At 37.9% G+C, this 23,250-nt stretch overlaps 1 protein-coding gene across 1 annotated transcript; it reads right to left on the bottom strand.

Annotated features, from left to right (window-relative positions):
- Positions 1–1,975: 1,975 nt before the first annotated feature.
- On the bottom strand, positions 1,976–21,377 carry LOC146458692 (NADPH oxidase 2-like). The gene is made up of 22 exons (XM_085090503.1): positions 21,233–21,377; positions 18,987–19,111; positions 16,141–16,236; positions 15,718–15,825; positions 14,848–14,929; positions 12,916–13,058; positions 12,693–12,720; positions 11,667–11,713; positions 10,851–10,876; positions 10,676–10,756; positions 9,955–10,081; positions 9,664–9,756; positions 8,446–8,517; positions 8,278–8,340; positions 6,655–6,709; positions 6,513–6,576; positions 6,212–6,248; positions 5,430–5,512; positions 4,720–4,840; positions 3,656–3,727; positions 3,287–3,411; positions 1,976–2,608 (listed from the first exon to the last, which is right to left on the bottom strand). The coding sequence occupies exons 2-22, from the start codon at positions 19,029–19,031 to the stop codon at positions 2,485–2,487; spliced, it is 1,692 nt and encodes a 563-aa protein (XP_084946629.1). The 5' UTR covers positions 19,032–19,111; positions 21,233–21,377; the 3' UTR covers positions 1,976–2,484.
- Between the last annotated feature and the right edge of the window lie 1,873 nt (positions 21,378–23,250).

Here is a 23,250-nt window from a genome sequence, read left to right as displayed (position 1 = left end):
TGCAACTTCATTTGTAGTTCAACTGAAAGATGGACGACTGTTGAGACGACATCAAGACCATCTTATACAGCGATCCAGTGTTCCCCAAGCATCTATTGCTGACCTAATTCGAGCATCGGTGGAAGCTGAAAAGCCAGAATTGCAGGTGGAAGAAACCCCGACCAGTAGTCAAGACACCCAAGTCTACTAGGAACGGATACGTCCCTCGATACTTGCCTGATTTTGTGACTTGTGAGGTTATTTAGATGGAAACACTGCAAATTAAGTTTGATGTGAATTTGTAGTAGTTTTCATGACTTAGTGACGGAGAGTGGAATGTTGTGAGCTGTGTAACCGCTCCTCCACTAGTTTTCCGATAGATCAGTGCGGATGGAACACGTTGTCCACGGTTAGAATTGAAAGCAGTTGCGTTCTCGAACTTTGGCTTGTTTGATTGACCCAGAACACTACAGTTTTGTAAAGCTTATCTTGTACTCCGCTGTTGGTGAAAACGTTCAGTTTTGCCGGAACAAAAATATATTGTCTCAAAAAAAACCCGATCCTCTTATGAGAGGAGCCTGTCATTTAGTTCTTGTAAGAGGTGATCGACCAATGTCTAATGAACGGTTCTTTGTCAGTGCATCTCTGGTGTGCAACGAGAACGCCACAAAAGAATACGTTAAATAAGCAAAAACAATTGCTCTGCACGTACGTTGTGTGTTTTTGTACATTTCTCTGCCGGCATCAGCAAAACGACAACGCGAAATGACCGAATTCAAGGTTTTGTGGAGAACTAGAACACACGACGGTGATTTCTTCATTCTCCCTCCTTCATTGAACGCCTTTCCTATTAATTTAGTTCCCGGATACTTCGCCCACATTGTACAAGTTGAACAAATTGGAATAATCGCGAACTAAGTAGAAGTAACGCGAAGTTATATTTTCAAGTGGCGTTTTCGTTGCCGTCGTCGTTGCTTAAGTTCCCTATTGATAGTCTCCAGCGACTGTACTTCCTTGGGACAAATTTGAATTGAGCCAGTTGTGACCCGAAAACCTTGTATAGACGTCATGACACTGCCCCTTTAACCCCAAGTAGGTTTTCCCAGTTTCTTTTTGGACTATAACACTCGGACTAGACGGCATTCATGTTCATTTGGGATCTATTCTGTTTTCCGTTTATTCTGCCCCTGATAACAGAGTGAATGGAATACAGTCTGCTCAGAATAAGATGAATTGCGTTCTTTTGGGAACAAATATTCTGTATATTCTGAATAGTCAGAATTGACCCAAATCACTTCACATGCACATGATGTGCGAATGAATCCATTACGTTTAAACCAACCGTTAGTGTCATTATCAGCATTAGCGTTGGCATTGTTATGAACGTTTGTTTTTGTATTAGCATTATTCAACGTTGCAACATTATAAGCATAAGCTAACAATTTATATAAAAACAATATATAAAATAATGTTAAAATGCTAGAGAGTTATGTTTACGGCAAACGGGGAAATGACCACGTGACCATGTTTATTTTACATTTGCCGCTCGCTTTTTTCTGTTCCTCAGTAAATTGAGTAGTTTTTTGTTAGCACCAAAGGCCAGAATTAGTTTGCACTGATCTCATCAAAAAAAATTTTCCAAGAAAACATAAACGCGAATCTCGCGTTTCCCGTTTGACATGGACGCGATTCATAATCTCGCTTTTTTCACCAGCATAATTTAGAAACATAGTCGGAAGTAGCGTTAGTATCATTATAAGCATAAGACAGTATTAGCAATTATTATTAGTATTATTTTTAACATAATTATATAAGTAGGACCGTAACTGGCAGTATAATTATAATTTCTTAAATGTTAATTCCTTGAAAAAATACTCATGTGGAATTGTTGTGTACAATTCGGGCCATAACAAGCATTACTTATTAAAGTATTTACTTCTTGGAAAGGACGTCTGGGGCAATGTTAATTAAAATAGCTGTAAACCGCCCGTCTAAAACGTATTAAACAGTTTGTTTATTATCAACTCCAGTTAGAAAAATGATTAAAAAATGCAAACAAGCTCCCTAGGGTGGAAAGAGGTGAAGGGGTTTGCGTATCGGGACGGAGACCATGAGTGTTTAAGAGGGTCCAGCAAACTTTGAAACTTGCAGCTTCAGAAAGTTGCTATTTGCAGCGTTCTACGATGAAAAAAATAAATTATATAATACAATGCATCTTAAATAGTTTTTCTTAGATCAAGCCACTAGTATTTCAGACATTTCAATCACAATGCTGAGAGGGACTTTTACAAAACAAAATTTTAACAAAATGCGAAAACGCTTAATTTAACAAGTTATTTAGTAATCCTAAAGATCACCCGCTGCCACTCTCCCCAAGAGGGAGCACAGAGAAATACGGTATTTCTACGGAAAACTAAAAAAAATCTTAACTATTGGTATTTAGTTTTGCCACAGCGTTTTTTTTTCCCTCGAATGAAAAGCAGTAAAAGCGTGTGCGTTTTCAGTTCAGAAGTTTTCTTTGTTGTAGAAAAACTTGACGCCCTCGACATCGCTGCTGTGTTCATTCGCTGCCTTGTGGAGTTGATGGGACAGGACGGCGGGTCCACAGAAAAATACACCAATGTTCGTTCTGCAATTAAAACAAAGAAATCCAACATTGCCGTGAAGTAGACTTGGTAACGAAGTATTTTACGTTTACGTGTTTTTCTGTTTTTCCAACACTCGGAAAACTTGCCAACCCGCCCACATGCTGGCAATGAAAACGTTGTCAGAGCTAGTTACGCCCTCAGTGGTTCTTTAACGTCTCCAAATAAGTGAGAGAGACCCCTGTTTCATTGTTAAAATAACTTTTTGGGTGAGTGACTATTTTAATCAGACCTAACGGAACAAACTTCAAAAATTCGTCATAACGCTAATTGGCTTATAACTCCCAAGTTGAGGATAAGCCACTACAAATCCTATGTAAAACATTTAATTCAATTCCACTTCATTTCGTCTGCACATTTGTGTTCTTAGCACATTCCGGGCATCTAGCGGAAAACAAAAACTAATAGGAAAACTAAAGCACGGCTTTAGGAGCTACAAAATTCACCAGGAGCCTTGCTATGTGTTCAAAATTTCCATTTTACCCTTACTCCACCCTTCCTCCTCCTGCGACTTTTTACGCTTCCTGAATTATACCGTGACGACATTTCTTTCACCCGACCATTACGTACATCTGCTATACAGAACAAATGACCCTATACGCACTGGAAGTACACATGGTCTCTTTCCCACGACTACAACTTGCAAATCTGATGTTACTAACCTGGGATGGGATCTAGCGATGCTGCTGAAAATGTTATTCCACTCAGGTCTCCCATAGCGAGTCTTTTGCCTGCAGCCCGTAATTATGTCTTCTTCCTCATCTTCGTGCAGTACAATAGCGCGTGCCTGTTGAAGCAACGCATAAGAGACGAATGAAACAAAATAACATACAAGAAATACTCGGAGAGTACAAAGGAGAGTGTATTTTGAAAAACTGATCAGCAAAGTCAAGAGAAGATAAATTCGCATTCAAACAAACTATGTGATAAGTCAGGGAGCTGTTCGTTTGCACTGTCACTGTTTAGTTTATTTACAGATCCTTAGAATTTGTAACGCCGTCTGGTGCATAAGCTACCCTTATTAAACGTACCATATTGGGGCCCCATCCTCTGGTAAGGTAAATGTTGTACTCCAAAAAGTCTCCATTTCCTGTAGCCACCATCTATGACCAAACAAACAGAATTTGGAATGAAGATCAGGTGCAAGAACTTTCTTTCTTAACAGTACACCTAATCTTTTTTGAATAATTTTCCCGGAAGGCTTAGATCCGGGAACCTCAGCCCATATTAAAAGTGCAAAGAGCTTTACACGAGTACCGATCGCCCATGTGTAACCTGAAAGTATTTTGACGGCTAAACTCTGGCATTCATAGGCTCTCTTGAAGACCTTGTTTTCAAGGTGTATATTCTTATTTATTGTTTCTGTATAGTTAGCAACATCTGGCATCGTATTGTATCCTTTGTACAGTGAACTCTATACCGCCAATATAATTTTCCGTATTTATTCGATTAACCGCCCACCTTCGAACAAGCGCCCACCGTGAAAGCCCAAAAAGTTAATAAGCGCCCACCCTCGAATAAGCGCCCAACCCTCCCCCCCCCCCCCCCTTTCCCAACAAAAAGCATCTGTACTAGTCCAGCGTGAAGTAAGAGGAGCGTCAGTTGTGTTCTAAAATTGGTTTTATATACGGTAGTCAATGAACTGTTATATTATTTATGTTAGATTTTGCACTTTGTCTTGTCTTGTTGGAGCGAAATGATAGTGGTATCCCTTGTTTTGTTATTCTCTAAAAAATGTTGGGAAAATAGTAAGCGCCCACCCTTATGGGCCCAAAATTAAGTGAGCGCCCAGGGCGGTTAATCGAACAAAAACGGTAATAGACTAAAGCTCCTTAATTTATCAAGTATATATCCTTGGATGAAATTTCAAGTCGAGCAAAAAAATATATCCAACTGAAACTTCCTCTTTCCGATTTGCACAGAGGTAGAATGGAAAATGAAAAAAATTCATTCATTAGCTGTAGTTTGTTTTTAGTGTCGTTCTTTTAACTCTTTTGGATGGAATTGATATTGCCTGCTGTAGACAGCTTTAGTTCTCAAATAAAAACCGCGCTGTGCTCATGAAAGAATGCATTTTATAGCAACAAAAACTGACCCTGTCCTCTAGGTACTGCAGCAGGTCTGTAAACCACTCAAACGCATTAGTGTCAGGACAGATCCAAAAGAAATACACTTTTTTCACCACCGGGTTGACATTGTTCTGGTTATGCTGATACCTAGAAAAAAAGTCCACACAAGCAAATAACACAAACCCGCAGATATTCACTCTAAAATGATTTAGAAAAATCGACAGACAATGTGCGAAGGGTGCACATAAATCTGTGGCTGATCTTACATTATCTATCACTGTACTCTACAGCGTCCAGACGTTGTGTACATCCTGAAGTATGGGTTGTAGCCGACAAATCACCTTAAACTGTTAGTTTTTAATCAATTCGGGAAAATGGACTCACTTAAAGCAGTTTTAAATAGAAGAAAGATCCTCGCAGTTATTTGCGCTACTGAAGCAGTTGCGAAAGGAAAGCCTGAAAGAAATTCAGATTTGAACGGGTTTCGAACCCATGACCTGTGTGATGCCGGTGCAGTGCTCTACCAACTGAGCTATCAAGCCAACTGGGAGCTGGTCATATTGTGAGTTCGTAATATACCCGTGAGCGATGAATAAATGAATATAATCATATTCATTTAGAAGCAGTTTTCATATTGAAAATTAAATCTCTTGAGAATGGACAGTTCGCATAAGTATTGACTCATAGGAGTCTTTCATTCTGATTTAAATTGAAGTTGTGCAGACATGGGCCTTACCATATGGACTTCAGTACTGACGCAAAAGGCGTCACACCAATACCTGCTCCGATGCACATACATACAGGATACTTGAAAACGTCCTATGCACAGATCAAACAATACGTTATATATATGTCTCCCTAATGTCGTATGGTGACAATGTTCCAACTAAATAAATTTGACAACTAGATAAATTATGCATAGTCTTACAAAGACCTTAGGAAACAATGTTTTAAACCTTCTTAAAATAGCATTTCTCTTAGTTCTTACAAGTTTAATAATCGGTAACGCACATTACTGTCAAACGGTTTGAGCGGTGAAGGCACCAGAAGATGGTTTCAACATACCCAACAGCTATGCAACCTAGTAGTGAAAGTATATAACGGGCAGACTAAACAATATGAGACAGAGAAGTCTTTTTCTTTGATAGACAAAAGCCACGTTTGTCTCGTACTTGACGCTTAAGCAACCCTTGGCAATGTAGACACTTTTCTTTTAGTTTAGCGCTGGGTTTATAATTGCTCGTTCATGTGTAGGCAGCAACTTCTTAGCGTATTCCAGGCAAAGAAATATTATGTTGCCCAAGGAGTACTGTTGAGAGAGGCCAACACGCAAATGAGGTTTTTGTTTTGTTTTGAACATAGAAACCTTAAATCTTTACTTTTGTTTTGTTTTGTTTTGTTTTGTTTTTTGTTTTTTTTTGCTAAAAACCACAAAGGAAGCTTATACAGACAAGGAAATGTCCAGGAGTGTTAAACAATAAATACGCCTGCATGACGTACAAGCTACATAAAACTTACCGAGCTTGCCGTTCCGAAGGGTCCGTCGACAGCAAGCCTACCGATCAAAAAGTAACATTAGCCACCCTTATTATGGTATAGTACAGCAGCATAGACGAGAATATACACGCCTTCCTACACCTGCCTGGATCGTTTGCTTCAAACGGGTGATTACAATCATGATGTAGTTGTGACAGATCGTATCGCCGTTAGACATATCATACAAACTTAATTGTTTTTAGGGGACTCGTATAATCTCCTCCAATACGAGTCCCCTAAAAACAAATGCGTGGGAAGCTATGGCAGACTGAATATGACCAACCTCGGCATATCAGCAAGGCTTCTGGTTTCTTTTCCATCTCCGCTACAAAGCTTGGCGAGTCCGCCTGGCGATACAAACAAAACAAAAACACTGACATTGGTTTGGTGTTGCAAGAAGAGTGTTGGTCATTAAACAATCTCACCTGTCCAATCTCCAGCGATACGAATATGGACAGAAAAAAAGTCGTCCTCAGGAGCCTGAAATATACATGAAAATAATTGTCGGTATTCATTTCAAGAATAAATTTAAGTACAATGGCTTCTTCAAAGAGCCTCTTAAAGAAGACGTTTTTCATCTCACTAGTTTTCGCCGGTAAATTAGGGAAATCAAATTTCGTGGCTGTTTATTTAAGCAATTTCGACAACAAATAAAGCCTCCAAACCTTAAAATAAGACTCAACAAATAAGTAGCAGTAAGTTATTGCTTCATCTTACAAGAACAGTGACAGCTTTACAATCTTCATTACAACACGGCCCTAACCATAATTTTTATGTTCGATGCCCTGCAACAACTTGGAACAATCTGGAACACGGTCAGTCCCCTTTTTCCATTTCACTGGTATATTAGTTTCTTAATTTATATACGAACAAAATTGGAGTTTTCTTTATTCATGAAAATTTTTTCATGTTAAATAATGCAACACACTTCTCTTAATGAGGTGCTGCAGCGTTGAAATGGATAGCAATGATCCAACAGAAAAACTTATTAGTCGGTGAAATTACTCAAACAGGGACATGAACACTTGGCGTTTGTTGGTAATAAATAATAATCAATGTTTAGACAGGGTAATGGGACTACTATCAATGGAGGCCCAAATGAAAAACTACAAAAACTAAAAATAACGACTACTGTAACGAAACTAACAGACCAAGCGGAAATGCTAAAAGGGGGAGGCGGAAGGAAAGTTCTATTAATAAAACGTTCTAATGTTTCTAACGTTCTGTCCTTGGGAAGAAAATCCTCGACGTTAACAGTTAAGCTGCTAAAAATGGACGCACCGCAATAGTAAAATATCATTTTACAATGCCCATCTAATTTTCTAGAGAATAATATTTTGAAATATAAAGATCTTGGGCTCTTTCCATTCGGCTAAATTTTCGTTCGTTTGAATGGAATGGCCATGGAGTAGGAATGCCCAAATACAACGCAATTTTCCGGTTGTTCCGATTTTCTGGAACGTTAGGACAACCTCGCGATATATACCCAAAAACCAAAAACAAAACTCACAGTAAAACTCACGTTCCCTTTTGGGTTTGAACAGCAAAAACACCACAAGAAATACGCTTAGGACGTAAAACCTCGAGTCCCAAAACTTCACTACACACCAATTTAAGCAGATTAATCAGAACAATCCTGTGCGTATTTCTTTTGGGGCTCACAGTTTTACGTCCTGTGCGTATTTCTTGTGGCGTCTATGCTGTTCACATCCAAAAAGGAACGTGTGTTTTACTGTGAACGTTAGGTATAAATACGTTTCCTCGTTTATCTTGTTTAATTCCCAGGAGAAGTCTTAGTAACTAGAAGAAACCAGTCGGATAATAGAAACAAATTGACCCGCATATCAGTTGCTGTTAGTGCTTCTCACTGATCTTATCTAAAAAATTAAGAAAGTTTTCAAAACTTTTAAAAACTGATCAAACTAACAGTTGTTAACCATCACCATACAATGCAGTTCCAGCATGATTACCTGTGATTTAAACTCAAATTATATATTTACTGTATACATATAGTATATACTAATAGTGGCTTGCCAGTATCTTCTTACCGATGTTAAGGTAAATGGGTGCCACTCTAAATGTGACAGCTTGGGGCACTTGAGAAATATATACTGAAGTTAAGAAATAGGAAAAGGTTAGAGATTGAGAACAAAAAGAAAACCAAAAAGGAAAACCAGATAAATAAGTTGGGAATCTGAAATCAATGGATATCATACCTGTCCAGCGTCGTGATGGAAACCAGCTTTTTTCATTTGGATTTCCATAACTTTTGAAGGATGATTAACAACCTGCGCAGGCAACAGGCAATGTATCAGTCACCACCTTAATGAGGGTCTCAATGGGGCGCTGGTTAAATTTTACCGTGTTTGACGGCTGACGGTTAACTCCCTTGAGACCCTCTGGCTTAGCAGAGGTTTTTTGCCCAAAAACTAGTTCTTTATGTACGCGTGTTTGCTCATTGATATATAAATCCAAATCGAACATCACTAAAGGTGATCGCGGCTACTTATATAGCGTGCGAATTGTGGTAGAAGTTTAGGAGGGTAGTCACTTAAATCCACTTTAAACGGCATGGCATATCAACGGCGTCTAGTGTAATATGCCATTTTACAATTGTGTGCTTAGTGACTTGGCCTTGGATTGGAAGCGAGGCTGCGGTTGACCTTGTTTTGATACAGACCTCACTGCTTTTCACATTTTCATGCAACTAGTTAGCATAAGAACAGCATGATCTACATATGAAAAGCAAAGAGGTTTGTATCAAGACAAGGTCACCCCCAGCCTCGCTTACAATCCAAGGCCAGGTCACTTAGCACACAACTGTAAAATGGCCTATTGTGGTCCCAGAAAAACTAGCAAAATCCGCAGCAAATCAGCTGAAAAACCACACAAATAATTTCCTTCATTTGGAAATGTAGGGTCCTCGTTCGCGTTAAATTCCTATATTACAAACTAAAGATTTCCCCTCAGTTCGCATGCATTTAAGTCGACTTGATATCAAAATAGCTTAATCAACACAAGTGCTACATGTAATTTTTCATTGTAAAAAATTGGACTTTGAGAGTTGATGGTCTAAAAGTTGTCAAAACTCAAACGGAGAAAAAAATTCGATTTTTTTCTGTTTTTTCTGTAACTTCGGCAAATGTTATTAGTGAAGTTTATTTTCCCTTTAAGAATCAATCAGCTAGTGTCAATTTAATTGCTGGTGATAACGAAAGACGATCAACATATTGCATAATAAAAATATAAAAGAGAGACAACATGCCGCCAAAAGGGATTCAACCTGTAAGATAACTTTGTCCATATAATAACGAAGCAGTTCAAAATGGGCCGTATTCGCTAAAAAATTCAAAGTTCATTAATTATTTTCTACTTATTTTCTCAAACAAAGGACTGAGTAATGTAATCAATTTCGTCTCACAACAAAATCTCACCTTTAAGATTTTAACTTGCTGGAATGAACGATAAACCCTGATAAGTCTTTCAATGATGTACAAGATGACAGGTCCAATAACCCATTTCCAGGTCTGTAAGGAAAACAAAACATGATTTGACACCCAAGAAGAGAGTTGAATGTGTTGCTGATTTCATAACTTGAACTTGTAATATGAATGGTTGTAGGAGAACATTTATTACAATGAGAATGATTAATAATATACTAACACTAATTAAAACGCCAAATACACACTTGTTCTACAGCTATGCAAGTATGAGGCTGGACTTACATTCATTCCAAAAGGAACAAACTTAGGCTGGACTTTGCATGAACCTTCTTGTCCCCATGAGGTTACGTTTTTAGAGCATACTTCAGGATCATGTTCATCCACATTCGACTGTTTTCGGACCACACCCCTGCAAACATAAAGGGAATAAACGTATTGATTGATCACATGAATTACTAGGTAAAAAGCGCTTCATCATATTAAGCTGGTTTAAGACGGTCAAAGAAACCATTTGCAGATTTCTAGTTCCTCGTAATATCCAACTGTTTCCGTGCTTATGTTTTTTTGTCTGGACATTGAAAGAGCGGGACGACAAAATAAAAATTATGAAACACGTGCATTGCCTGTCTACCTATTGGTAAAAAAGGCTCGCGACAGTGTTCGGCATTCGCTTAATTCACTGAGGCGAACAATATCTTAAACAACCGGACGACGCTCTCGCAGGCTATAAAAGTATTTTTAAAACGGGCGGATTTCGGCATCGAGCACTGAACCGTTAACAACACCTTTTCGTTCCGAAAATTCGTTAGTCATTATTTTGGGGTTGTGTGGAAACAATTTACTCTTGGGGTCGATATCAGTTCGGGTGCTGTACACTGAAAACTGCGCCCATAAAAGCAATACCAAAACTATTCTTTCACCTTGCAAAGAAACTTTTAAACGGTTCCACAGTTCTCGAAAAATAGTCAAAGGAATAGGTAAAAAAAATTGTTTGCCAACTTACTGTATTCCGTGAATAATAAGACCAGCGAAAAAAATGACAAACAGATGATGGTTATACCAGAAAACCTCAAAGTATGACCTCCTAGAGAAGAAAAACAAACAAACAAACAAGAGAGAATACGTCATTCTTGTGAGGTGAAAGCAAGCTGAAGATGAAACTAACAGGAATGGCGTACCTTATGAGTTCCGTGGAGGAAGAAAGCTGACGAAAGAGCAAAATATTTCTACGTTAGTTTCCGTGTATAATAAAAATTATTACGTTGAATGCCTATAAAAAGGATCTCACGTTTCCAAAATGTTTCAAAGAATTTTATTTTTACTCTAATCAAAATCGCTTAGCTATGATTCACACTAGTTTTCACGCGGCCGGTTTAATTAATTACCTCCATCATAAATGCATGAATCCATCCATTCTTAGACTTCACGATGTGTAATAACAATAATAATAAATTATGCTGTATAACTTGCTAGTCCGAGGTATCCTGACACGCATATGCCATGATTACAATATTTAAAGCCCTTTACTGGGAAGGAAGGAAGGAAGGAAGGAAGGAAGGAAGGAAGGAAGGAAGGAAGGAAGGAAGGAAGGAAGGAAGGAAGGAAGAAAGGAAGGAAGGAAGGAAGGAAAGAAGGAAGGAAGGAAGGAAGGAAAGAAGGAAAGAAAGAAGGAAGGAAGGAAGGAAGGAAGGAAGGAAGGAAGGAAGGAAGGAAGGAAGGAAGAAAGGAAGGAAGGAAGGAAGGAAGGAAGGAAGGAAGGAAGGAAGGAAGGAAGGAAGGAAGGAAGGAAGGAAGGAAGGAAGGAAGGAAGGAAGGAAGGAAAAACGGAAGTAATTGGTTTCTTTTACTTTATGCGGCTCACCCAGCTAACATATTTATTAAAAATCGATTTTGTTTATTGGTCCAGTTAAGTAGGTAAGCAAAATGTAATGGCTGGATGGATGGAACGACGGACTAAGGGAAGAATAAATACCATGAGCTCCTTTTATACATACCATCAAAATAAGGCTAAGAGTGATCACGGCTCCTGTTATACCAGCAGCTGAAAGCATATCACATTACATCAAAATCGGACTCGGTGATTCATTACATAGCGACTCGTTGTTTCTAGTTTTGACGAGCCCTCGCATCACAGCTAGTCGTGAAAATATACAGCGATACTACACACCAAAACGTCTAAGAGGTATATAGACTATCTGGAAAAATATATAATTAGATGAAAGCTACCACGCTGCAATTATTTAAAAGTGGAACAAAAACAGTTTTATGGAGTTCTACTATTAACAGACGGCCTAGAACAATATGCCTCATTTATGTTTCATTTTTTATTTAAACAATTCTTACATTTCAACTAAGCTTTTGAGTTAGATTTACAATCTTATACAAAACTGTTGAGAAACTTCTCGTGGACCTACAAATTTCACCCCTTCATTAATACATCAACAACTCAGTACCACTTCCCTCCCCTTTATCAGTATTGTTCCGCCGCGAGAAAAAAAGTTTGGGTAATCGTCCCAACGTCAGACAAACATTGAATGAGGTGGAGGGGAGAGTTTTTTTTTTTACTGATTGGAACATTTTATTTCATTTCATTTCACATTAAAAGGCCAGCATTAATCACTTACGGTACATGTACAAAACCTAGTTAATTATTTTGACAAAAAAATACTCTCCGGTTGGTGTTTTCTAGGGAGATGAAAATGTCCGCGCACAATTCGCTTTTTTCTCAGCAAGCTGGTTTTGTCCAAGGTTTGAGTTTGTGGCATTTTAATTCTTCTTTGGCAAGTGTGTTATTGAATTAGATGTCATTTTAATTATTTGCTCATTAATTTATTTCCGTTTCTCTTCGTTCTTTTTCCTTCTTTCTTAAAAAGTTACTTAGCAAGATTGCGCCTTAAGGGATTATGAATGTTTTTCTACCCAGACTATATCGTCCTAAAAATACTTTTTTTTTAATCTTTGTGCTAATTAAAGGTTAGTTGTAACGCGTAAGTATTTGATACTATTTTAAAAACACTTACCTAATTTCCACAGCTCGACCACTGCCACCTACCATAGTAAAGACAATTATCTCAATTATCAATTGACATTACGCTCAAACCTCCATTTTCCATCATAAAAATGGGGGGAGGGGCTGTCTTAATTTTTCATTTCAACTGTTCAAGATTGTAGCTGTGATCCACTTCCAGCAGCACCTATTAGACGATCGAATTCACAAATGGGTTTGTTTTTAATTCTACTTACAGTATTGCCATTCCGTATGGGGTTGAGATATGCATCGTTGCCCATGTCTTCGAAAGCGTTCAGTCTTTGGATTAGCTCATCTTTGCTCTTGTGTGAATCAACAAAAAACTCCACATTAAAAATATGAGCCACTATGTGGATGACTGTGGAGAGAAAAAAATTCAGAAATAAACAAGTGATTTAATTTTCTTTTACTCGCTCAATGCATTGAATTATCATGTATAATGACGGTAAAGTAAGTCATGACAATTATTGACAACCCATAGCTGAAATGAAAGTTTTGACTGGTTCCCCATTCATAATATCAGCGTAGAATGATTGCGTTAAAGATTTGGTGACTGACGAACTGACACATTGGCTGCCTGACCTACTGACAGACTGATCCCTTGAGCCTCTGGCTGACCAATCGACTGGCCAGCCAACTAAATCACAGATTGAATGGCCGACTGACTGATCACCATTTAAAAATAGTGCATGCCTGGAAATGCCCTTAATGTCCATTTCCTAAGGAAAAATAAAGCGGCTTAGTCAAGGGGAAAATTGCCCGTGAGGAATGTCTCAACAAGCTAGAAATCTTCCATATATTTTCCAGCATTAAGGTTTTTATTGCAGTTGAAAAGCGGATGGCTACAGTTACTTGATTTAGCGGCCTTCTTTCCCCTCAGCAAACGAACATGCGATGCTGAAAGCTGACAAGGCGTTTCCATATATGCATTATCAGTTTGTAATTTGGCAAAGTTCGTTTGGAAAATAAAGGCACAAATATGCGATAGATAATACAAAATATTTAATTTTATGTCGTATGCAGCACAAAGGTCTCCTTCTAGTAACGCTGACCGTGTTTGCTGTAGGTTCCCGATTTATTAAGTTTCTTTCGAGAATGCTTTGGGTGGCGTTTAGCTTTGGATAGGACTATGGTGAAATTTAAGTCTTTCGCTTAGCATTTTGTGAGTAAATGTAAACAACATTTTGTGTAACAAGTTGAGTGGTCACGACTTTTCCGAAACCTACAGCTATAAAAAAAGAGCATTGTGAATCATTTGAAAAAAATCTGTCGTCGGGTTTCAAAATTATTGGCATTGGTTTACAAAAAAAGGTTCAAAAATAATCTGACATCTCAAATACTTTTACACTGACAACAAACAAATAGCATTTTCGTAAAATTCAGACAGTTTCCATTAAGGAAACAAATCGGTTAAATCTTTCTTACGAATAACCGCTACTTTAATATGTTACCAACGCGCCAATAAATAGGTTCGAGCCACCTTAAAGCTTTCTGATCGATCTGTAATGGCATGACAATGGAAACCTAATCAAGAGTTTGCCAAGATTTCCTTCCCTCGCAAACAAGCAACACTTCACTTTCGGTCACTGACTAGCCTGTAAAACAGGTGTTTATTTAGGCGAGAAGAGAAAGAAAAAATGTTTTGCGTTAGGCTAGTCACTGGCTGACTGACCGAACGATCCGTCCGTCTGACAGACTGTTGATTGACAAACATGGAGACTGACCGACCGACCAACCGAAAAGGTCTTAAACAAGCAAGTTTCCTTGGCAAGACCTGGCTAGGTTTTTGATAATTTTGACTTGATCGCGTGAAAAGCGTAAACAAGTTTCTGTGCACTTGTTCGAAAACTGAAACGTAAAACAATTACATATATTACAAGGCTAATTTGAATTTAAATACTAAACGGTTGATAAAAGTATTTATCTTTGGCTTATGACAAGTCTGTTTTCTTGGATAATAACAGGACAACAACGTGGCAACAAAGGCAAGGGTAGGTTCCAGATTGACTTTGAAACATTTATAAAGAACAAAGAGATTTGTGAAATAAAAACTTGACATATTTTGTGGCGCACATGAGTATATAAAACTTTTCATATGCAGAATCGCTCGCATACAACCAGCCCAAGTATTTACGTTTTTCATGTACCTGTTTGAAGACAGATCATGTAAGCAATGTATTTATGGAATGTCTTATGATGGTCAAGGAGACGAAGGATGTTATGGCCACACTGCAAGAAATGTACGAACACAGTGTTAGCGGTCACGTCAAAGACAGTAACATGAAGTCAAGCAGTTAGTGGCCCTGAACTTGGCATAAAAACATTGGTTCGTGAAATACCCATGGAATAAAGACTTATTAATTCATATTTCATTGTGTACGTCCAAACTAAAGGTGGCCAAACAAGCTTGCAACCCTTTTAGAAAACAATAGAACAAACAACAAAACAATATCCCAACCCACTGAGTTGCTACACATTTAAAACAATTACAAGCTTACGAGAGCTGCTACACTACTGGAACACGAGAGGGCATGTTGCAGGGACACGTGGCAGCGACAAAAGTCACGTGATGTACACACTGAGGGGATATGTAGCTGGGACAAAACCGCAGCGTTGACACAAAATAAACTGCTGTGAGGACATGTTGCAGCGAGACATCCCCTCCCCCCCCCATGCGGGCTCATACAATAAGTCTCGTGCAACACGAATCTGAGGGAAATTTTGTCCCTGCGACATGTCACTTCGTGGCCCATATTGCGTGGACAAAACTTTGCAGGAATGGCGATGTCCCTTTGTGTGTGCGGTTGTGTAACATGATAAACGTTTTAGACAATCACAGACAACGACCAGAATTCTTTGTGTTCATGCATTGGGAAAAACAAGAAAGCAGCGATCGGTAGCGGAGCTCGAGTTGATACTCTTACCTACTTACTTGTTACCTACTTAGTGTCTTTTCCCTACTTATTTATTTACTGACTTTTTGTGCTGTTGTTATGAACGGAAGAAGATGTACTTACCCCCAGACCTCGGATGGATGACAGTAAATTTCTACACATTGTCAACAAAATCAGCATACAGTTGAAGTTTAGAACAGCTGCTGAGGCACGAGCGAAAGCCAGTCCGTCCTGTCATAACCAAATTAAAGAAAACAAAAATAAAACAATTATTTTGTACCTTACGTGCCTTGAAATCTACACAGGATATCAGAGCTTTCTCGTACAAACAAGTTGGCACGCAAGAGATAAACACAGTTACCACTTCCGTCCCGCATTGAAGAAGTAATCGCCATCTTGAAAGTGGGGCAACTAGGCGGCGCAAAGTCATTTGCTCACAGTCAAATAGATTCCAATACCAACTCATCTGACAGCACTATAAGTTGTGCTGTCACCCACTGATGAACGGAGTTAATGATAACCGACTGGAAGAGTGTCGTAATTTACCTTGACAATCATCCGTAGGTAGAAGTTTGGTTTGGTCGTATTCAGGGTTATGAAAGCACTGACAAACAAGTAAATATTGATTCCCATCCATGCTATCTACAAAGCAAAATACACAATCAGTAGGAAAAAACCCACACTGCTCATTCTGTCACTACAATTCTATCATCCCCCCTCCCTAAAAATAAGCACAAAAATAACATAACAAAATATTAATTGTATGCACGTATGTGCGCCTAGAGAAATCGGGCAAAATCGACAAAATTTATTTGATTAATATCAATTAATATCGATTGCTGTGATCAATCCGTAGAAATCAAGGACACACCAAAAACGTACAACTTCAATGATTGCTGACAATTTTTTTCATTTATAAACGGTTTTCAACTTTTGTCTCTAACTTGCCTGTGTTTGTCCCGAGAAAACAACGCAATTAGTTTAAACTGAGTATATGTCCAGTTAAACGTCATCGACGTCGTCTACTCAATCTAGATAACTTGTAGGCGAAATTAGAAAAAAATCTGTAAAAGCATTTTCAAATAAATAATGAATCAATTTTTATGGTTTTTTTTTTTTTTTCATTCCCGCATTTTTCACCAATGTCTCTGGCAAAATAAAACTCGTCACTTTGTTTTTTCTCTTAAAAGGTCACTCCTCATAGCAAAACATTCTAAATGTATATTGAGCTTACCTGGGTGTCTCCGACTTTAAGATATTTATGTTTGAAAACAGTGAAAATAAAGCGCAGATGAATGAAAAAGTTCCATAGAAGATAATCTTCGATCTCCTTCATACTACATTATAATTTCAACATATGATCAAAGTTAATTTTCTTATCAGTTTCCAAGCAACAGCTATTACCATGGCAACGGAAGCGCATAACCCCTCCATTTTTTTGTACTGTGCGATAAACTACTGACTTTTCTTGTTAACTGACACATCAAAAAGGAGAGCTTTCATCGATTTCTATGAACAATTGATAAAAAAGACACAAGACCGGCGCGGTAAGTCGTTTTCAGAATTTTCACACTTACGCTAATTTCGAGTGGCTGTAATTAGTCATTTCAGATGAAAGAAGTGTTTCAGGCGTTCAACTTGTTCCGCATAGTACCTGTAGGCTCTTTCTTGAAACATTCGAAAATAGAGAGAGTACGATCACTCAAACTTCTACTGAAATAAGTATTACAGAAGTGACACAGGACTAACAGTTTGGAGGAGCGACGTCGTCACAGAATGCTAACTACACTCAAATTATTTTATAAGAATATCGAGGCTGAAATTCGCGAAATTTTAAGAATATTTTAAGAATAAACCTGAGGCTGAGATTTTGAAAAGAATACAATTTTGTGTGTTGAAAATTTGTAAAAACAATATAGAATTATATGTTTTTAACTAAACTGTATAAAATTCTTTGTAGCCAAATGATCGGTGCTAATGACAGTTCGATGAACGGTACATGTAATACATATGTATGGTATACAGCAGTATATATACAGCACAAAAGACATGACTATACATTATAATTTAAGAACATTCACGAGAATATTTTCAGCCTAACATCGGCAGAAAAATAAGAATATCCAGCCTGGGCCGGAAAAACAATATTCTTATAAAAAAAAAAAGAGTGTAATTGAATAAAAAATTTAAAATGGCAATTTATCTTTAATGTCAATAACACCGCCGGGAGTGCTGGAGCAATCTCCCGAGTTAATAGAGCCTCATGATAATAAAGTGCTTTACAATAATCCAAATCGAATTGGAAATGTTGGGTTTTTAAGGAAAGGGGGAAACCGGAGTACACTGTACCAGGAGAAAAGCCTCTCAGAGCAAAAACGAGAACCAACAACAAACTCAACCCACATATGATGCAGAGTCCGGGAATCGAACTCAGGCCATATTGGTGGCAAGCGAGTGCTCGCACCAGTGCGTGTTCTTACCCAAACATTGGGCCATGTTTTCGAAGCCTCCCAAGTATCATGAACATTGTTTCAATAGTCTATCAATTTGCTGTTGAGAAATAACTCTTAAGGTACATCCCAAGCTGGCCGGGGGACGTCACGAATCCTGGTTCTCACTGGCGATATTTTATAAGCTCGAGCACGAGTGTAAACGACTTAACGAGACAAAGCATAACAACGCTTATGTGTCAAAAAGCAGAATCAGACCAGTTTGCTTTATGAGCCAAGGCAACGCGTCAAAAAAAATTCAATTGTGAACTGTCTTGCAGGGATACCATGTAATTTCGTTTTCTTCAAAGTGAAAACGTTTATAACTCAAACATAACAACAAACTTAAAGGTAAGTGAAGGGAAGAATAAAAACAACTGAAAAAAATTCAGTTGCTTATTTAGTGATCAACTCTCGATCAATATAATGTTTGGATAAAAGCGCTTTCAACTGACAAAATTCATTAACCAAATAACAAATGGATTCAAAGACTGAAAACGAGCAGCATTGAAATGATACGGAAAGCAATGGAGAGAAAGCCATACGAACGAACATTGAAAAATCAAGTTCTGACGGTTTGACAGTTTCTTTGTTTGCATACACTATACCAGAATCACATCACATACCAGAATCTGCATAATTGTACAAATAACAAAAGATGGCATCCACTTCGAATATAATCTGTAATAACTCAAACGTAGCTAGCACTCAGTTTTCGGAGTGTGCTTGGAGAAGGATAGCCTTAAGGACAACGATTAAGAACAACCTGAATTATTATTTAGTTGTCTTCATGCGTGAAGTGAACTACGGAATTTATAGGCAGGAGTCGATCGGTTTCTGTACACGAGAAACGAAAATATCCTCAGATACCTTGACTGGATCGCAGAGTAAAGTTCTACTTACTATGACCACGTATCTTCCCAGCTCGTTTATCGCGAATCTTGTCATTGAAGATCGGTCTGAGGTAAATGCTTCCTTTAGTCTTCCTTGAAGTGTTCAGTTCACCAAATCCCCTGGGAGCCTCTGACCTAATAAATAATCCCAGCAAAGTTAATGAACAGGAAATGTTTATAATAGCACACCCGTCACGCTCGTTAGTAAACTCGTCACGGAGTGTACAAAAAACAGGTTTGCTGATACATATTATTCACCACGTAAACATTTTTTTCGATGGCACGAGTTCTCCCGGGAGAACTGCTTGTAGGGAGACAACACGTGAGAGATTGCTTCGTGCTTCATGCACTTAAGCTTCATGCACTAATAAAATGCAAGGAACCGCAAACAAAACTGCTGCAGGTATTAGATCTAATATTTTCATGCACATATGTCTAGGAAACTTTGTTCCTGCATTTACTGAAAAGAATAATCGCAATCATTGAAAAGGACGCAAAAAACCGCCGCAAATTCGGAAGATTTACAGGTGATAGTTCTGAAGGGCTCGCAGCAGTTTTTCTGCACTTAGGGTACAATCTCGCGAGTTTTCGGGATTTTCTTTTTGAAGCGCGGTTATAGACTGATACTAGTTACATGTACTTACGAGAAAATAAGTGAATATATGGTTTTGTCTTTTTCTTGTTGTTGTTCTTTTTTTTTTGTTTTTGCTTTTGTTTGTTTGCTTTTTCTGTATTTGAGGCTTTATTATCTCTGAACAACGCGAGGCTGGCCCCAGTTTTCTTTATCGATTTCTAAAGCCCATGCTAAGATCTTCTTTTACCATATGGTGATGTAAGAAATCAGAGTTTCTCGGACAATTATCGGACAATCGCGTGATGCGCACGACGCATGCGCAGTAGAGAAAGAAGGCACCGTTCTTAAATGCGATCTTACACTTGTAGAGAATCGATTTTGTGAAGCTTTCTAGCCTTCTACCTGTTTCGCAATTCCAGTACTAAATTAATCAGCTTTCCCTCCTTGCACTTGTTCAGTATTTTGAATCCTAACTTGTGATACCTTAATGTGCAGTGCAGTTCTGAAAAGTCCTTTACTCACCGGCAAGATCGACGAAGAAGCTCACGTTTTCAATTTACAACCTTACACCTTAATTGTCGTACTTGAAAAATCTTCCCAAAGTTTCACCTATTGTTGATCATTTATGACACTGTGCTACCAGTAGAAATGGCGCAAATCTTCGCGCATTTGTAACCAAAATATAAACTTTTGCGTTTCGTTTACATCCATTAAGCAGTTGTAAAACTGTACTAGTTAACTTAGGACGTGTAGTTTTCCACGATTATATCGGCTAATCTAATCCACTGATGAATAGTCTTACATCGGCTGCAAAGAATTTTGTCCAAACAAAACAATTGCATGTCTCGTATCATGGATATATATGTCTCAAGTCATATAATGAATCTTTTATTGACCTGGCATGAATTTGTTTTTGCCAAACACCGAATAATAATTTGAATTAACATACAAAAATATTGGTGCGTCAGAAAGTATAACACACATGAAGTTTCGTAATTTTAAAATTATTTAGTGATATGCCAACACGTCAAAGCCCGCGCCACTTGACTGGTTCAAAACTCCTCAGTTACCTCTTTCATTTGCATGCTTTGATGTTGATTCCCTGTTTAGCCTTTCTAAGGGAAGCAGGGAATCAGCTTTATAAAGATAAACGCAGCTGACGACAGAAATTCTTGATAATGAGTTGAATGTGTGAGTAAACTCATTCTGGCACCATGCTGACGTAACACGCTTCAGGAAAAACTTTTACTCGTCTAGGCAAATCAGTGAATGTGATTTCTCTCAAACAACCGATGCGTGAAAGTGCGACTCGACGTTTTCGTCTTCTTGTGTTTCGATTTTGCAAATTTATCAAATAATTGCTCATACGCATTATGTATTGCGGAATATCGTCTATGACGATGAGTACTTACACTAAAGGGCTGTCAGATTTGTACGATATCATGAATACTTAGTCGGTTCTAATTGCGAAAGTACGCCAGAGTCTAAACTGTCATCGGCGATTGGAAAGACTAGAAAACAAAGGTAAACAGGCTTTTTAAGCGTTTATTTTGCCTCTCCCTTTTTTTGGGGAAGCAAGGAACCTATTCTATGAAGGAGAAAAGGCTGTGATGGCGTTAGGTGGCGTTTTTAGAGTGATATCTTGTCCTAGCCTTTGATGAACATGAAGTTTTTAAACTCACCTGTAGACCGCCCTTAACTGATCCTTATACTTCTTCAATTGCACAGTCAACGTTCCAGTTTGAGTTATCACAAACTGTCCAAAGGTTTTGTATTTCAGTTCAAAGTATCGCTTTAGTGCCCTTAGCCGATCACTGTGTGGGTGTTAAACACCGTTTGCGTGCCATTTGCAGATTTAAACGCCAATATCAGACGATTGTTATGTTAATTCACCTTTCAATATCATATACGCAAGTGTCCCTTTTTATTCGGAGTTTCGTAAGAGATTGTTTGTTTGTTTTGTCTTAATTTTTATTTTTTCAATTACTCCTGTTGAAGAAATTACTGTAAGCACAGTTTAATAAAGATTCCAGAAAACAGCTATCAATAAATCAATTCAAATGACGTAAGACCTGACCACCTATCGTGTTTTTAAATAAACTGCAATATCTTTATAACCGTTTCATTCCTCATGCAGTACCTGTTAATCATTCAAAGCATTAGAGCTAGCTGTGTCAACTCTGTTTTGTTTTGACATTAATATTTGAGGGATCGTTTGCTCAAGAACGGTGCCTGTTATAACAGTGTATAATGTATATTTAGATTGTTATCGGTTTTGGTTGAACGAGCATCCTATTGATAAAATCCTGCGTCATTAGGTTTGGTTCGCGATCTCACACGTCATAGGAACTCGAAGGTCTGAAATATATTTGACGTTCCTGTTCCCGTATACTGAAGTGTGCAACAAGAGATGGCATTTTGTCTGTTTCAATAACACTTGCTAAGATCTGCTATTCCTGCATAGTCATAAGCCTCTTATCCTGCCCCGCCTAGATTAACTTTGCTATCAGCGGCGCCAGGAAATTGTACATGTGATATATTTAAACACCTAATAAATTCCAGTTCAGTTCAGTTCAAGTTCGGTTCCTCTCAAAAAATACCTGTGCGTTTTTACTGATATGTATTTTTTATGTGTTAATTTTTTTCATTTTTTTACAGCCGGGCATTTATAATACAAGAACATACAGAAAGATACGAATAGACATTACAATGCTTACACAAATCATCTTAATCACAAACTACAGGGAAGTTACACTGTATTTCACAGACAACAACCAAGAATTATATAACTAATTTGAGTATAATAAACGGGAATACCGGAAAAGAGAAGAAGGTTAGGATAACGGCTACTGTTGTATTAAAGGGAACAAGGGTTTCCATTTTTTGTGGAAATTGAGTTTGTTATTTTTTCTCGCAACAAAATGTTCGGTTTGAAACGTTCTTCTAAATTTATCGACCAACAGTGTTATGGATAGAACTTACAACCGTGAACGGTAAACAAAAGTATTTACTTTCAAGAACAACATAGTTGACCAGGATGTTTATATTGCTTGTATCTAAACTCCCAAAAAGAACATCCTCGATATCAAGGCTAACGGAGATATCAGCTAAAGAATTAAGTACAGCTTCTTAATCGTCCCAAAAAGTACGGGCTTTTGTGCAGAAGAAGAAGAGATGTTCTATGGTCTGCAACTCTTTTAAAAAAAAAAAACGCATAAGGGGGAAATCGACCTTTTTAAATCTAAACAGCATCTCGTTTGTGTACAAGATCCTTCTCAGTATTTTGTATTGAAATTCTCTTAATTTAGTATCCAATGTTGTTTTTAAAAAGGGTAGTAAGTATATCTTTTCCGAAGTGTAATTGGGATGTGTGCGTGTTGAAAGCTTCGTTATATTCTTCTGCGCTGTTGGCGTACTAGATATCTTACAAACGGAACTTTCATATACGGTAATAGCCCGCGTATAAGAACCTGAATTTTCCAATTTAGCCTAAATAGGTTCTTATATAAATGGTGCTTAAAGCAAATTTAGGCTACCAAGGTTCTTAAAATAGGTTCTTATATTTTCATACGAATTTTATCTGAATATACTATACATATTATAAATATCATCTCATAATACAGTATAATGGCAAACGCAATAGACATACAACATGGTACTTAAGCTTGAAAGAAAAAATAGTTATGTCAAGTTACTTTTA

Source organism: Pavona decussata, unplaced genomic scaffold (assembly GCF_977016875.1).
Source record: "Pavona decussata unplaced genomic scaffold, jaPavDecu1.1 SCAFFOLD_232, whole genome shotgun sequence".
NCBI classification, from domain to species: domain Eukaryota; kingdom Metazoa; phylum Cnidaria; class Anthozoa; order Scleractinia; family Agariciidae; genus Pavona; species Pavona decussata.
The sequence above is the reverse complement of the archived record's forward strand: the minus strand, read 5'-3'. Positions and strand labels throughout refer to the sequence as shown.